Genomic DNA, 18,491 nt, shown 5'->3' with positions numbered 1-18,491 from the left:
TTTATTTTAGGGGATGTCTAAGATGCCCGGCTAAAGGGAAGATAGTGACTGCTCCTGCGCCCACTAAAAGCTCAGGTTTGAGCACCCTAAAGGAACAGTCACATGAGTCCACCTTGTACAGTAATAAGTACTAAAGGCTAAACATGTCCACATTAGAATACAGTATAGCTATATAGTACTCCCCATCGAAAAGATCAGGGTGCCATTTAGCGGATGTGAGTAAATGACTAAATTAAAACCAATCCTGTGATAATATTTAAGAGCCAAACACCACAGTACAGACATTGCATGAATGTTTCATCTCGCAGCAGCTTTGGAAACATTTGCTCACGGTTAGCAGAGCATACGATATGTGAACATTGATTGCAGATGCCTGATCTCCGAGTAGAAGTGTATGCTGGCACGATGGGCATGATCTGATCCTCACCTGGCTCTGTCTGTCACAGGGATGGTGAACAGGATAAGGATAAAGGCATTCAAACTGTTCGGGTGGAAAGAGCATACAGCGTTTGTATCCCTTAATCTGGGCAAAGAAGTTTTGCTGCTCGTCATAGTGCGCCGGAGTCACATTCCCTGCGTACAACAGAAACATGAGTTTAGACACGTACACAGAGCAAAGCATCCCAATACTGTCACAGAAATGTCAAAAATGTTCTCACTTGCCTGAGTGTATTCATAAACATTTACTGATTCCAATAGAACATTCATACACAATTAACCACTTTATGACTTGCAACTTTCTAAACTTTTTCTTTTGATAGGCTAACCAAAGTAAAGTTTGCTATCTTATTACAGACACTGCTTTATTTTGCCCTTTTTCATACAGATAAATTTTATATTTTATTTTTTTATTTAGGCCCTGTTCACATCAGCGTTCGGTATTCCGTTGTGCTGCTGTGTCAGTGGAGCAGAACAATGAAAATGCCACAAGCGCTGGCTCCGTTGAACAACGGAGACAGCCGGAGTCCATTGACTTTAAAGGGTTCCATCTGCGTCTCTGTGGATTTACCAGATACAGTTTCCGGTATTTTTGGCGGAATCTGCAATAGAGTCCCCTAATGGTGTCTCTAACACAGATGTGAACAGGACCTTAAAAGGGCTATAGAACATAACATTTTTATAACCCCATCAAAGTAATAAATTGAAAGTCTTCCTAAGGGTATGAGTCCACTTGCAATTTAGATATCAGTTTTTTATGTAATAACTAACGTGGATGGATGGTGATAAATTTGCATTCTTAGTACCCACTTCTCACCCATTACCAATCCATCAGCATCAGTTGCATTGCAACATGCAGTCCACTTATTTCCCATGATGTCACTCCTTAACATTGCCATGATGTATCTATTTCTGAGGAGAAGAAAAAAAATAAAAAAAGGGAGGAGAGATGGAAAACGAACGTGTATCCGCTTTCGATCCATTTCTTATTTGCCGCAAAGCAAGTCACGTGGAAAGAGAACAGGACTGCAGCATGCTGCACTTTCTACACTGACAAAAAAAAACAACCTGTCGTTTAGGAAATGGACACCAATTTAGAAACAAAAAAAGACATTTTTAAGCCAACTGAACTTAATCGGCTCCCCCAAAGATATCATCCTGATTTTTATTTATTTTTTTATAACATGTTTAGGAAAAAATGGAAGTGGGCACATGCCCGCAGAGTTAACATAATTAGCTATTGTTTATTGTGATACATAATAATGTGGTGTAAGTACAGTACAGTGTAAGGCTCGGGCTAGGGCTACACATAGGGATGGTGTGCATTTTCTTTTTTTTTATTGTTTCGGCACTCCCCTTATCCTTTTGAGGGACACGATATACAACACAAATCAATGTTCATATCTTTATTATATACACTGGCCAGTACATTAGCAGCAGATCCTCATTTCTTAGGGCACATGATCCTGTTTTGGTTCTAATCTCTTGGTTTCAAATACCACAGGAAATCTTAAGAGGTCTTGTTGAGTCAGTCCCTCGAAAGGTCAGAGCTGTATTGGTGACACGAGGTTGACCTACACAATATTAGGTAGGTGTTTTAATGTTATGGCTGACTTTATTCCTTTCTTTCCAAAAGCCTACTGCCATACGCTGATCGAGGAGCTCAGTCATGCGATCGCCAGGGCAGAGGTGGTATGCAGATGTACCATCTCTTGTCATTTTACAAGAATATCATTCAGAAGACAGAAGAGGGGCAGTGTAGCCATTGCTCACCAAGATTGTTATAACTCAGCACATGGCCAAGCCCATAGTCACAGGCCGCGATTGCGGGCACCCGCCCGCATTTTGGGCCCGTGCTCCTATACAAAGTATAGGAAACTTCTTCATTGCAGGAAACTTCTACGGCACAGACACCTTTGCGTAAATAAACGGGAAGGTGTCCGTGGACAATAGAAGTGAATGGGTCCGTAATAGCGGACCGCAATTACGGATGATTTTTACGGCCGTGTGAATGGGGCTTAACACATCAGAATTTTTACAAACGTCTTACATGGGTGAAACGACAGAGGTTTCCATCTAATAGCACCCCGCAAGAGGTTAAAGTGTTGTTCGGATGTCATGAAAATTCCTCTACTGTGTCTGAGACAAAGGCATATGGAAAAAGAGCTTCCTCCAGCATCTACTTACTGGTTTTATGTCTCACGATTCATACATTGCTTTAGACAATGAATAACTGGACCCACCTGTAGACATTCCACAGACCATTTTACAGCCATCATATACACATATATGTCCTGCTATTCCAGGACATTTCTAATTCTTTACCTTCCATGCCAATCAGCAGAAGGTTGGAGGTTAACTGGCCCCAGCCATGTTTCGCCTGTTGTTTGTTAATCCAATTCCAGTTAAAACCCAAGAAATCCACCACAATTTTACGCCCTACGGTATCATTGAGGGTCTGCTGCAAATACAACCTACATGAGGGAAACAACAAAAATGAACCGAAAGACAACAATTTAGAATTTGTGCCAATTGTGTATTCTGGCCTTTTGATCCAAACGTTAACAGATGGGAGCTGGTGGTCAACAGACCCCATATAATCAAATAGAAATAGAGCCGGCCGAATCATAACATTTGGTGCCTGGGACATAACGTCGATTGCAACTGGATTAATTGTTAGCCCTCGTTCACACATTGTAGATTTAATCAGTATTTTGAAGCCAAAAGAGATATTTGAAATCACTGTTCAGAACGACCCATATAATAAAGTTACAAGGTTATTCATACTGCACGGTGAACAATGTAAGAAAAATAAATCAATGGTCAAATTGGTGTTTTTCCATTACCCCTTCCAGCCTACAAAAATGAATGAAGGTTAATCTAAGTCCTCAAAGTTACTTTGACGGCGAAATAAAAAAAAAAAAAAGTTATGGCTCCTTGAATTTGACTAGGCAAAAATAAAATTCTCTTTGAAAAATTACTTTATTATACAAAAGTAGTAAAATATAAATAAAATACACTATACATATTTACATCCCTGTTATTGTACTGTAGATTAAAGTTTGAATGTTGTTAAAGGGAAACTAAACTTTCATAAAACCTTTGACATCTCATAGTGACGTGTCAGAACATTTGTTCAGAGGGGACCTGAGGGCTGAGACTCCCTCCTATTGCTAAAGCGATGCGGCAGAAGCGCTCAGATGAGCGCTGTGCCCCTTCAATGTGCTTGGTTCTCCTCCGAAAGCCGAGCGAGCAATGTACGAGCTTAATAGGAAGTCTATTAAAAAAAACAGCCCGAACATACAACTCCATAAACGGAAAAATAAAAACATTATGGCTATTGGAAGAAGATAAAGAGAAAAAAAAACAGCAGTGTCCTGAAGGCCAAAATGGGCTGCATCCTTAAGAGGTTAAAAAGCTTCATGATTATCCAGAACTCTTAGAATATACTATATGATAGATTCCTCTACGATGACATCACTGATCAGTCATGTGATCCTAAAGGCTATGTACACCTTTGCTAGTGGTTACCTTGACTTAAAAAAAAAAAAGAAAAAAGTTCTACTAAGCTCCAGTCATTTTCAGGCCCTCCGATAGGCAGTTTGTAACTTGGCTCATGTCCCTCCCTGTACATGCTGGACATGTGTTCTGTGAATCGAAAAAGCTGCAGCAGACTTCACTAGCTCTCATCCCCTCTGATACTGATGGAGTGTGTAACCCTCCCTACTAGTAGGCACCCGTTCAACGCATACAGCGCCTATAGACTATAATGGTATCCATTTAATATTAGTATATGTCATGAAAGGGAATTAAAAAGCCAGTGACGTATACGTTAAACGTATGCCATACAGTAGCATAGGTCACCCATAGGCTACCATATTTAAAAAAATGATAATATGCGGTATACGTTTTTATGTGGGATCCTTAGGGATAGAAAAGCATAGTCTACTACGCTATTGCAGCTTCCAAAAAACAGGTACACCAACGAAAACCAGCCCGACAGGACCCACTTTTGGCATCCGTCGGGCTGTTCAGCTTTCCCACCGTACACGCTAAACACAGGGCCAAAACGTAATGTGCAGACAGTCTTCGCTGTGTACAACCTCCTCCTCCTCTGCTGGTATCTCCCACTACTCTGAGGAGGAAGGGTAGAGACAAGATGGCGAGCTCTCAATAAAGCAGATATTTCAGGTTAGCCCTTAGCAGTGGTAGTCCCATAAAGGAGACGCACAGACTCTACAGCAACAAAAAGCTAAAAAAAAAAAATTCAAAAGAGGATTGAAATTCCATTTTGCATTTTTCGTACATATAGGTTGTAGGGCTCGTACCAGCGCTGCGGCCTCTTCAAAAACAGCTGATAGGTGGGGGTGCCAAGAGTCGGACCCCCACCGATCTAATTATTAATGGCTTATCCTAAAAATAGGCTATCATTTTAAGTTCCCGGATAACCCTTTTAAAGATACATTAATGGCAAAACTCAAAACAGAGTAAAGCCAAGATCTTTTTGTTCCTGCTGCTATGCCTTGGAGCCTCTGTCCTTGCTGCTAAGGACATATCTCAGTGGAGTGTACCATGCATTACCAGCTTCTTGCTCTGTATTGCACACAATTTATAGTATGAGGGAAGCAAAACACTCTCCTGAAGAGCCAGATATGTCTTGGTCACTTGTTCAGATCATATTTGATTAGCCAATACACAGAGATACTTTTGGTTTCTAAACTTTAAAAATTGCTACTGTTTAAAGCACATACTGTGTGATCCTGCACCATCCTGGTAACACACAGAGTGCTTCACAGTGTATACCTAAGGCCCTGTATGACATCAGTCATACAGTGGAGTACGTCACCCGAACTCCCCGGCACAGCACTACTTGAAGCGCTGTGCCCAGGCAAGCCCTTGACATCACTGACCATATAAGTATAGTAACGTCGGGGGCTTCCCCAGTCCCGGAGTCCCCAGCCATGGGCGCTACCGATTCTCTGGTCAGGGGCTCCATAGTTGAAAACCCCTAACATCACCGCCCATATATGGATAGTGATGTCAGGGGCTTCCCCAGGGCCGGAATCCCCGGACCAAACGCTAACGGATGCTCTTCCCTGGGGAAGCTCCCTGAGGTATATGTTTAACGTATACCTCTGACGGTTGCCATGGTGTCACACATAGGCTCACATGTGAAAAAATAAATAATTTATACCGTGCCGGAGGGCTGGTCGAGTTTCCTGAAAAATAAAAATCCAGATTTGTTTTCAACCCTATGAGCGATTTTCAATTTGAATCTCGATTTTCTTATTAATAATAAAATGAAAAAAATACCAAGAGATAATGTAAAGAAGAACTCCCATGAAAACTTTTATTGCTTTGAACATTTGTATTGGGCATCTTGTACATGTATATGATTTATTTCTTCACCGAGCATCTAAGCTTTCAATACATAGGCTCCGTTTGGCTTCCCCATGCGGTCACGTGATCTGTAAACCGACTCGCCGATTCACACAGCGTCTTACTTGTGGACCGGAAGCCAGTTTCTCTATGTAAATCTATGTATTGAAAGCTAGCTAAATATCATATACGTGTACAAGATTTCTTCATTAATAAATTATTTTCTTAATATAAATAAAGTTTTAACCTATATTACTATGATAGGAGTCCCTGCCTCTCCATGGAACTACTGTCCCGTACTGTAATCATGATTACAGTACGGGACAGTTGTCCCGCAGCGAGGCAGGGACTCCTAGCGTTGTACATAACTATGATGCTAGGAGCCCGGCTCCCTGCACTGTGTTCGGTCCGGGACTTGCGGCCGAAATACGTTCCATCCTTTACGGACGTAATGACCTCGTGTGAATCCAGCCTTAAAGTTAATATGTCGTTTTACCGCATGGTAAAACCGAAACCCCAAAAAAACAATGGAGGAATTGCTGTTTTTCCCCATTCCACCTCAAAGAATTTTTTTCCGTTTCTTAGTACATTATATAGTACATTAAACGACAACTCATCCCATGAAAAACAAGCCCTCATACGGCTATTTTGATGGAACAATAAAAAAAAATTATTGCTTTTGGAAGATGGGGAGGAATAATGAAAAAAAATTAAATAAAAAAAAAACGTAAAAATGGCTGCAGTGAAATTGGGTTAATCATTGAGGTTCATTAACGGAAAAATGTATGTCAATTGGTCAACAGTTTAGCAAAAAAACTAAAAAGCAAACTGCAAATAAACGCAACCGTTAACCCAGACCTTGCCGTGCAGAGGTAATGTATGTACGTGCTTTAAATGCTCAAGAGGGGCAAACCGGCTTTAAAAATAAATATTTGGAGGGACACTCGTGAAATACAGATGACATGATGCGAACTTACCGTTCATCGCCACTTCTTTGCTCTATATCTCTGAGCTTCTCTACAAACTCTTGAAACTTCATCTCTTGCCTAACAGACTTGGGCTTAAAAGTCTTAAAATTAACCATTTTCTTCTCATCATAATAAAGAAATTTGTGATTGTTGGCACTGTACACAGAAAAGTCCCCATTTCCAATGTTTTCTTTCAGATAATCCAAGTCCCACTTGAGGGCTGGGTGCACAAGATCTGTATCCGTCAGAACCACAGGCTCCTGCCCCAATAAAGAAAAAAAGCAGCATTAGATAGGGTGACGTATTATCATCTAGTATATTTAATAGCGGGCCACAGATGACTGTTGTTGGTATAAGGGTACTCTCACATGGCCCGACGTGGGCCGTGTAAACGAACGCCAATCAATGAGCCGGCTCGTTGATCGGCGCTCGTTTGCTCTTCTCACAAGTAGTTCGTATGGGGACGGGCGCTCATTACTCTGATCACTCATCACCATACATTTCTATCATGTCGGCAGCGCGTCTCCCTGTTTCACAGAGATGTGCTGCCGACAGAGATCTGCAAGTTTGACAGGTCGAGGAACAGTTTGAAAGCCACGGCTCAGATTGCAAAATAAAAAAGACTTTCCTGGGCCAAGCAGCGTCTCCAGTGGACTACTGAAGCGTAGAAGAAGGTATTATGGACTGATGAATCAAAATTTGACATCTTTGGTACCTCTCGCAGTGTTTTTGTACATCGTTGAGTACGTGAAAGGATGTTTCCTCAGTGTGTGACACCAACTGCCAAACATAGAGGAGGGAGCGTGACAGTCTAGGGCACTTTTTCTGGATCTAGAGATGTCGACTTGCACAGGGTTACTGGCATACTGGACAAAAAGGGCTACCACAGCATTCTGATGCGCCATGCAATACCCTCTGGTGTACGCCTACTTGGTCAGGGGCTTATATTACAGCAAGACAATGATCCAAAGCATACTTCTAGGCTATGTCAGAACTACCTAAGACGACAAGAAGCAGCTGGTAGGCTTCAAAAACTGGAATGGCCTGCACAGTCTCCAGACTTAAACCCCATTGAGCTTGTTTGGGATGAACTGGACAGAAGGGTGAAAGCAAAGCAACCTACAAGTGCAGCACATTGTAGGCACTTTTGCAAAAATGTTGGGAAGAAATTTCGGAACAATATCTGAATGTAACTGTAGAACGAATGCCTCGGTTGTGTAAAGCGGTTGTGTAAAGCTGGATACTTTGAGTCAACAATCTACATTTAATTTGTTGAAACAAAGTTAATCCGTTATTTTTATTAATCTTAACTGGTTTATTTCTTCTATGATTTCATTTCAAAGTGTGTGTGTGTGTGTGTGTGTGTGTGTGTGTGTGTGTGTGTGTGTGTGTGTGTGTGTGTGTGTGTGTGTGTGTGTGTGTGTGTGTGTGTGCATATAGATATATATTTTAATAGGACCACCTCAAAGGTGACTTTATTCCAATTGCTGAGTGTGAGAACTTCTATCCCTTTAATCTTGTTGGACACAATATGAATGTTGTATTCAGGCGTCCGCATACTTCTGGTGTTGTGCTTTATATATGCTTCATATGCTGCAAGTTTGTCACATACACATGACCACAAAAGGTTTAAACCCAACCACAAGTAACAGCCGTTCCTAACTGAAGAGGAAATGTTGGCGTCATTTCAAAATTACGTGACAAAGAACAGCGTTCACACGTCTCAGTTATGTTCTGTCTTTAACCTACTTGCATTTTATACTAGGGCTGAGCAACTAATCGAAAAAAAAACTGAAATTCAGCGCAATTAACCGACGTCGTCTTGCACATTTCGTTTTTTTTTTTCCCGGTTTAAACTGTATCTGCAATGTCAGGATGCAGATACAGTTGAATCCAATAGTAGAACAGGGGGCCGTTAGTTCCCCTGCTGTACCATTCACTACGTATCGCCGGACATGAGGCAGTGACATCATCTGTGAGGGGGCAGCTTTGGGGACATTATACTGTGTGGGGGAAGCTATAGGGGCATTATACTGTGTGGAGGCAGCTATGGAGGCATTATACTGTGTGGGGGAAGCTATAGGGGCATTATACTGTGTGAGGGGCAGCTTTGGGGGCTTTATACTATGTGGGGGCAGTTGTGGGGGCCTTATACATTAGAGGGCAGTTCTGGGGGGCATTATGCTGTGTGGAGAGCAGTTATGGGGGCATTATGCTATGTGGATAGCTGTTATGGGGGCATTATGCTATGTGGATAGCTGTTATGGGGGCATTATGCTGTGTGGAGAGCAGTTATGGGGGCATTATGCTATGTGGATAGCTGTTATGGGGGCATTATGCTATGTGGATAGCTGTTATGGGGGCATTATGCTGTGTGGATAGCTGTTATGGGGGCATTATGCTGTGTGGATAGCTGTTATGGGGGCATTATGCTGTGTGGATAGCTGTTATGGGGGCATTATGCTGTGTGGATAGCTGTTATGGGGGCATTATGCTGTGTGGAGGGCCGTTATGGGGGGTACTATATTGTGTGGTGGCAGCTATGGTGACATTATACTGTGCAAGGGCAACTACGGGGGCTTTATACTGTGTGGAGGGCAGCTATGAGGGCATTATGATGTGTGCGGGCAGCTATAGGGAGATTATACGGTGTTGGGGCAGTGTCAGGGGGTATATTACATACAGTAGTATATAGCATGCTCAGGGGCTAATTATTTATTCAATGGCATAGCCTGCAAATTGGGGGTGCGGCATGCAAAAAGGTGTGTGGCCTAAATAATCGCTCATTACTCGTAGGTTATATATTCAATTAATGGTGATTTTCATTCAGGTCATGATCGCCCAGCCCTATTTCATACCCCAGCTTCCTTACTTGGGACTCCAGGTGCCAGAAAGCTCTACAGTGCCCGTTTTCTGACGATGTGGAAGGCAGGGGTTCAGACCTGTAAACCAAGTATTGCACTCAACTGCGAATAGCAAATCCGGAGAGGAAATCTGCACCGAATCTTGCAGTATTTCCAAAGAAGCAAAAATAAATAATCGGCTGCCGGTAATCTGCAGCGAGATCCACAGCCCTGCATTACCTGTGGATATTATCGCAACTATGTTCTTCACCATTCCTAAAAATGATGCAACCTGTGGATGAGATTTGTAACATGTAATCCACTCGCCTGCTACTGTAATGTCACGCAGATTTTACCTGAGCAAATCAGTTGATAAAATCTGCAGGATTTCCATCTCATGTAGACTTGCTCTTAGAATTTGGGTGCATTTTCTGCTTCTTATGATCCAAGTAATCCCAATCAATGATGTGGTAACCAGTCCGAGTACACCGGCAGCATCTCTAGTTTGAGGGTAAGTTCACAAGGCTTATTTGCAGGCGTTTTTTGATCTTCAGGGTACGTTCACACGCTAAATTAAAAACCAAAAAGCCATTTTTAAACCATCAAACGTTTTTTGATGCATTTTTTCCAGCTGTTTTTGGAGCTGTTTTTTTATTGACACCAAAAAAATTTCCCATCTGAACGAAACACAGTTTTTCCCATTGAAATCAATGGGCAGATGTTTGGAGGCGTTCAGCTTCCGTCTTTACAGACATTTTTTGGGGCATTTACGCCATGAAAATAAGCCATGTGAACATACCCTCACAGCGGTATGCTTGAGGGTCTTTATTTTTTCGTAGAATGTTTAAAAACCAAGGCCCCATGCACACGAACGTGCTTTTGCGGCCGCAATTCCACCGAAAATCCACAGAATTGCGGTCCCATTCATTCCTATGGGGCCATGCACACGACCGTGGTTTTCACGGTCCGTGTATGGCCCCGGAGCCCGGACCGTGTTCTGTGGTCCGGGCTCATTGAAAATAATGGGCGCGGCCATGTGCACAGATTTGCGGTCGGCTCGCGGCTGTCACTCCGTGACCGGTCGACCCAGAAATCACGGCTGTGCACATGGCTACGATCGTGTGCATGAGGCCTAAATGTTTGTCAGATAAGTACAAAGGTGTCAATTCCTTAACATTCACAAGTCACCAACTCATCGGTCCACGAGGCCTCCTTCACACATACTTTTCTCAGTGTTTTAAAACCGAAAGTAAAAAAGAAAGCCATGAATTTCAAGCCTTTATCGCGGCGTTTTCTACATGCGGTTTTTTATTCCGTGTCATTTTGTAGTTGCGTTTTTTAAGTTCTATAGAGGAGCACGTAGAGAAAAGAGCAGGGAATAGCGCATTTGTAGGCGCTCTCATATTTCACTACAGACTAAGGCCTCATGCACACGACCGTAAAAACTCCCGTTATTACGGGTCGTAATTACGACCCGTAATAACGGGCTCATAGACTTCTATTGGCGACGGGTGCCTTCCCGTTTTCTCACGGGAAGGTGCCCGTGCCGTTGAAAAAGATAGAACATGTCCTATTTCAGGCCGTAATAACGGCACGGACAGTCCATAGAAGTCTATGGAGCTCTCGTAATAACGGGTGGCTACATGTGTGCACCCGTCATTACGGCAGCGTTGCTAAGCGACGTCAGTAAATAGTCACTGTCCAGGGAGCTGAAAGAGTTAACTGATCGGCAGTAACTCTTTCAGCACCCTGGACAGTGACTACCGATCAGAATAAACCTGTAAAAAATAAAAATAAAAGACGTTCATACTTACCGACAACTTCCTGCTTCCTCCAGTCCGGTCTCCGGCCCGTTGCCTTGGTGACGCGTCCCTCTCGACATCCGGCCCGACGTCCTGGATGACGTTTCAGGCCATGTGACCGCTGCAGCCAATCACAGGTCAATCACAGGCTGCAGCGGTCACATGGACTACCGCGTCATCCAGGGATGTCGGGCTGGATGTGAAGAGAGGGACGCGTCACCAAGACAACGGCCGGGTAAGTATAAATTTCTTTAACTTTTATTACAGAAAAGGCTATCCCTTCTCTCTATCCTGCACTGATAGAGAGAAGGGGCTGCCGATTAGTGCAGTGCTATTTTGCCGCCAAAAACGTGCCCGTAAATACGGGTGGAATACGGGTGACACCGGACCCATATTTACGGGCACGGGTTTGTAAATACTGGTGCAAAACGGGTGGAATACGTGTGACACCGGACCCGTATTTACGCCAGTATTTACGGGTGGGAAAAAATACGGTCGTGTGCATGAGGCCGAATAGCTTTTTTTTTTCTCTGAACTCCTGTAATGACTATTTTATTCAGTGTTGGAGGCTTTGCCAATTTTGGGATAAATATAGGTTTCTGCTTTTTTCCCCACATCAAAATTTTTTTACAACTTGTACGTCCATTTTGATTGGGAATTAAATAGACAAAAGGGTGGTCTCTATATCTGTAAAGTACTGTATGCCAAATCTAAGTTACAGTTCACGTATGTTCACATGGGCCTGCCAAACTAGTGTTTGCGGATTTACAGTTTGATGCGACCTCTTTACGCGCTGAACCAGTGTCAATAAGTGACATGTTTCATTGAAATCAATAAGAGGTGGATTTCGGCGTGTAAACAAAGCCTTACTGCACTAATGCCCACCACCGCGCAGTATTTACGGTCAGTAGGTACTGCACGGGCTGCCCGCGGAGCGTCATCTGCATTTGTGGACCGTGCTCACAGTAATTAGTATAGGAGCGTGGTCCGTAAACGTGAAAGATAGGACGTCCTATTTTTGCGTCTCATTTCTATGACCCGGACACGCACCCATAAATATACAGGACGGTGTCCACGGCTGATAAAATGAACGCGTCAGTATTTTATCCGCAATTACGGATCCATAGGGGTCATGTGAATGAGGCCTTATACAGTAGATTAGGGTATTATACACACAATGGCAGTCCAATAATAGAAGGGAATGAGGACTGTATCTAGGGCTCGTTTACAAGCGTGGCCTTCATATTTGTGGCACGTAAGTAATCTATGTGCTGTGAATGATAATGGCGCCGCCTGAGATTAGGTAACAAACACCACCCACATTTACCTGGAAGCTTTGCTACACAATAAAACACACGTAGCGAGCGGTTCATTAACCAGGATCCAAGAATGCACCTTATCTGATAAGGGTTTCCTACAAAGAGGAGACTCGTGATCTCCATACAGGGCTGCAATAGTCCTGGGAGCGTCACCCGTCTGTTATACATTTACCACTGACAAGCAGTGGCAGCGCAGCTCTGATCCATAATCCATGTCATGTTTGGTCTACCGACACTAAGTGCGTTGTGTTATTTCAACGCCATCGAGCAGTGTAAGGCCTGGTTCACGTAAAGGTTCTCGGCAGGAATTAAAAATCTGCCTCAAAATTTCCTTCCGATCCATTGAGGGACCTTTTTAAAAGCATGCATTTTTTTTTTACGCTTATTTTCTTGTAGGTTTTTTTACTTAGCAAATGTAAAAAGAACGCGGCCGTTTTTTAGTTCAGAAGCGGAAACCTAGATAGGGCATGACACTTTTTTCCACGGGCGTACAAAACCAGTCCGGGGAAAACAAAACACCTCCACTTCCTATTGAAATGAGACTTGGAGTGAGATTTGGGGCGGTTTTTGCTGCGGATTCTGAGGCGGTTTCCACGTCTAAATCAGCACCAATAAAAAAAACAATGTGAACCTGGCCTAAACATTACATCATATTATTTGTCGTCCTGGGGTATAGGGGGGCTTCATGCTACTTAACATTGTGAATTGAAAGCTGTAACTATTTTAGAACCTCAGGCTTTCCAGTCATATTTTGTACCTTCACTTCACAGCAGATATCATTTTATTTCTGTAACTATTTCAGTGGTCATAAAGGGTTAATAGAGGAAACGAAAACAAACAAAATACATTTCCCCTATATATTATCATCCTTCCAAAGTAGATTTGAAAATGAAAGCAGGGACCGCCGGAATTGTTGCGACGCGGACTTATGGCGCACACTTATTAATGTGTCTTCACACAGTGCGGTTTTGCTGCTTTTTTTTTTTTTTACCACAAGGCCAAAAACCACACTGAAAAAAACATGCATTTGCAGTTAGCATGGAAACTGTGGCGCATCGCAGTAAAAACACCCGTTTTTTTTCTGTGTGGTTCTTTGGCTGCGCGGCAGAACCGCACTGTGTGAAAAACAGTGTTTTCAGGTGTTTTTCAAGGCGTAAACACCTAAAAAAATGCCTAAATAAACGGAAGCTGAACGCCTCCAAACATCTGCCCATTGATTTCAGTAGGAAAAACGGCGTTTCGTTCAGACAGGGCGTTTTTTTTACGCGGCCATTTGAAAAAACGGCATATAAAAGAGCGCCCCGTAAAAATTAGTACATGTCAATTCTTGAGCCGTTTTTCATTGTGTCAATAGAAAAAAAAAGCATCAAAAAACAGCTCTGTATTTTACAGCCGTGATCGGCGCTGTAATGTAGATTACAGCAGTGTTTTTTATTTAGAAAAACGATCATTTTTGACGGAGTTATGACCTATTTTAGCTTTATGCTAATGACTTTCTCAATGCCCAACTGGGCGTGTTTTACTTTTTGACCAAGTGGGCGTTGTACAGAGGAGTGTATGACGCTGACCAATCAGTGACCAATCAGCGTCCTACACTTCTCTCCATTCATGTATTCAGCACATAGTGATCTTGCAGCCTCATACACACACACTAACGTTACTGAAGTGTCCTGACAGTGAATAGACATCACTACCAGCCAGGACACGACGTCTATTCACAATCCCGACACTCGCAAGATCACGCTTGCTGTCATTAAGTCCCACACAAACGTAACCAAAGTGTCGGGATTGTGAACAGACATCGCGTCCTGGCTGGAGGTAATGTATATTCATTGTCAGGACACTACAGTAATGTAAGTGTGTGTATATGAGGCTGCAGATAGCGATATAGCTATATTGCTATGTGCTGTGTAAATGAATGGAGAGAAGTGTAAGACGCTGATTGGTCACTGATTGGTCAGCGTCATACACTCCTCTGTACAACGCCCACTTGGTCAAAACGTAAAAACACGCCCAGTTAGGCATTAAGAAACTCATTAGCATAAAGCTAATATAGGTCATAACTCCATCCAAAATGATTCTTTTTCTAAATAAAAACCACTGGTGTAATCTACTTTACAGCGCCGATCACATGTATAAGATAGGCCACTTATAATGTGGTGACAGAGCCTCTTTAAACAACTTGGCAGAAGAGAACAATACCACAATTATTAGCATTTTTTAGCAGGAAGAAATGTTTTTGCTAATGCTTCTGCTTCAGCCAAATTCAGACATTGCGGAATTTCAAATAGGCAGCATGCTCATTGTTATCCAGAAATGTTGCAGATTTCCCATTTGCGATGCATAAAGAGAAATCCACGACACGTCCGCAGCACAATCCCCTACACCATCTGCATGTAACACAACGGATTTTGCCATGGATTTGCAGCAAAATCAGCAGTGGAAAAAGTTTGCTAGGTGTGAACCCAGCCTGATAGTTTGAAATCACAAGATCACCAGACCCAGATTGACTGCTTCCCTATTGGTTAAACTCTGCCCGATCACGGAGAGAACTGCGTGCACAGTCGTAATTCCCGAACTGCATTGATCTACAAGCTGAGTGCAGGAAGGGGAAACGGAACACTTGTCTACAAGACACAAGAAAGATCTGTGGAGCCGGGGAGGAGAGTAAAACACTGGACACCAGCTATTAACACCTCCACTACCTAGACCAATAGGAAAGAAGGCACTAACCCCTTCACTGCCATAGACCAGGGATTAAAACCCTCCTTACCCCAGGTGACCAAGACAGTCCACTACCCTAGACCACCAGGAAAGCGTGTTAACCCATCCTCTTCCCTAGACAACAGAATGCATTACAGGCTATGAACACCTTTGAACACACTTTCTTTGCTTGTTTTTAATAAAACAATGTATCATGGCATTTACAACAACTTTTTATTCTATTTTATTTTTTACTTTTTCAGATATAGCTTTTATGTATCCTGGATACGTAGAAGATGTATCTTGCACTCAAACCCGAATCCGTCAGGTCAGTGGGACTGACGGCTTTGGTGACAGCGGAGATATGCAGGATACACCTGATATCAATCACACCTAAGTAATGAACTATAGATGTGATGGATAACCGGTGGATGCTGCATGTCAGAGACACGGAGGACCTGCTGTCACCGATGCCGTTAGTCCCGCTGACCCGACGGATTTGGCCATGAGCGCAAGATACATCTATGTATCCAGGATATATAGAAGCCGTATCTAAAAAAAAAAATAGTTGAATAAAAACCAATTAGAAAGTTGTTTTTTAAATTCCATGATACTTTGTTTTTTTCTAGAAATAGCGTCACTCTTGTGCATGGTATCTGGTATCAAAGAATGGCACGGCGCAGCAAAATACGCACCATTTTCTACAGTAAAAAACACAGGAAATGGTGCGGTTTTTCCGCTAGTTTCTGCGGAACTAATTCCGTTACGTGTGGACAATCCCTTAAGATCCCGTCGGGAGTTCTGCACCGGATTCCATCACTTTGGGGCCGAGAATAACGCATCACACAGCTATCCTTGCCCTCAAAACGACAGAGAAGCGCTGGACCCAACTAGAACTCAGTGGGGTCCATCATCAGTCACCATTTTACCTGTCATGTGACTGACCTGTCACGGCTTCTGTTAGAAGCAGAATAGAGCCACTTCCACCTGGGGGGGGGACATGGTGCCAGCGTTTACCTGGGGGACCCCCAAAGATCATTCCATTCAATTCGCAACCAACGCCATTGAAGCCCTATGTCATTGGCCACCGCTTCATGTGCACGTCTCCCTTCACTGCCGGAGCCCTCACCTCATTATCGATGAGTTCTTCCGCCCTGGGATCTGAATGGTGTAGTCGTGGGATCTGGCGGGTTTGAAACTGATATGAACGTAACTGAGACTCGCTCCAGCCGGGGCTCCGGAGCTCGGCCTCCCCTTCGTCTGATCTACTTGTTTCATCCACCACTTCCGCAGCCGATACCCCGGCCTCAGCCATCCCCGGGCGGCGCAACAACGTTACCCGCAACAACAAATACCGACCTAAACAACAGCCCGGCCCGGAGCGGAGCACAGAGACGAGCGCTGACAGGCAAGAGCGGCAATATCCTGCTAGACACAACAGGGACACCTAGTGGCAGCCAGGGGTGTTGCGTGTAGAGCCATCTGATAGATGGTGAGGTATAGGTTTATGGCATAAGGTAAACCGTGTCTGAAGTGGACAATGCAGTGTCATTGTGAGAGATGAGAGGGGGAGTTAGGAGGGTTTTATATTAAACAACACAATAAAAATGTAAAGTCTATCTTAGGCGCTATTCACACTACCTTCATATCTTCACTTACTGGAGCCATGACCGATATAACGGATCTCAACGAATGCCAGCCAGATGCCACACCAAATAAACAGCCTACATGTCTCACGTACAAAGTGCCAGTCACATGCACCCAAAGTACACATGCCCTGATACAAAAAGTTCTTGCCCTATGCCCATCTATACAAAGTGCCTGCCACAAGTCCCCATACACAGTGCAACCTGCAACCCACAAGTAAAAACTGCAGCTTTCCTACCCCAATCCAGACTAAAGCCCCATTCACATCACGTTGTTAGTCTATGTTTAACATATACGACGTTTATGTTAAACATGGGCTGTGATGGATTCATCACCATAGACTTTAATGGTATACGTTAAACGAATACGCCATGAACTCTCATGACCCTGTTCATGACATATACGTTACACGGATACTATTATAGTCTATGGGTAACGGCTGCCACTATAAGACATCCATTTAACACATCCGTCACCCACAGACAATAAGAGTATCCATTTATCGTATACGTCATGAAGGGGCATGACATCTACGTTAAACATATACCTGTGATGTATGCCATACTGTGGCATCTATGACCCATAGGCTCCCATGTTAATTTTTTTTATGTCGAATGGAAAAGCATAGTCTACTTCGCTATTCCATCATATACCAGCCTGGCATAAGCCAAAAGGACACTCTTTGGCCTCTTTTGGGCTAACAGGGCCCTATGGACACATTTAGCCTGTAAGTCAGGAGCTTTCCTTACATACACGCCCAATGGACATCACAAATTTGATTTACATGGGGCCTTACTTCCTCCGGGTTACAGTCTCCTCCATATGCATCTTCGTGAGCAGCTGTCAGCAGGACTGATTCTAGCTTATTTGAGGCGAAAATTGAAAATTGGCACCCTCAGATTTTGATTGACATCCCCCTGGCTGTTCTACCAGCTTCCTCAAACTCTTGCGGATGCACCGTTGCCTTGTACACCCCTGGCATGCACGGTGCAGCAATGAAGACGGGCAGAGTACACCTTGCTGCATGATGCGTGCCCAAGTAGTACAAGGCAATGATGCATCTGAGAAAGTTGTATCAGCCAGGGGGATGTCAATCAAACATGGAAAGGTGGGTTTGGAGGCAGGACTATGTGACTCTTCAGGATAGCGGCACCACCCCATGAACCTTTAACGAGTAATTAGCATATAGTGTGTGTGCCGTTTTAAAAGTTGAGTTTATAGATTTTGCTGCATCTGAAAAAAAAACTAAATATTGTCAAGTCATTACCGCATGGTGACGGTTCAAGGGGTCAAAACTACCAGTCAGGTTCCCATTAAATATACAATGAATTGAAAACAACTATATCTGCCCTGCAATTTCGTTATTTTAAATATATCCTATATAATTACAGT

At 43.3% G+C, this 18,491-nt stretch overlaps 1 protein-coding gene across 1 annotated transcript in view; it reads right to left on the bottom strand.

Annotated features, from left to right (window-relative positions):
- The window catches only part of HIF1AN (hypoxia inducible factor 1 subunit alpha inhibitor), a 28,592-nt gene extending 11,721 nt beyond the window's left edge, over positions 1 to 16,871 (bottom strand). Inside the window, exons 1-4 of the mRNA XM_075841581.1 lie at positions 16,582 to 16,871; positions 6,795 to 7,045; positions 2,764 to 2,912; positions 428 to 573 (exon numbers count right to left, since the gene is read on the bottom strand). Coding sequence (XP_075697696.1) covers positions 428 to 573; positions 2,764 to 2,912; positions 6,795 to 7,045; positions 16,582 to 16,767 — 732 coding nt within the window. The 5' untranslated portion in view covers positions 16,768 to 16,871. The remainder of the gene's footprint in view (positions 1 to 427; positions 574 to 2,763; positions 2,913 to 6,794; positions 7,046 to 16,581) is intronic.
- Positions 16,872 to 18,491: the final 1,620 nt, after the last annotated feature.

The sequence above is a fragment of the Rhinoderma darwinii genome, chromosome 11 (assembly GCF_050947455.1).
Source record: "Rhinoderma darwinii isolate aRhiDar2 chromosome 11, aRhiDar2.hap1, whole genome shotgun sequence".
NCBI lineage: Eukaryota > Metazoa > Chordata > Amphibia > Anura > Rhinodermatidae > Rhinoderma > Rhinoderma darwinii.
This window is presented reverse-complemented; position numbering and strand designations above follow the sequence as displayed.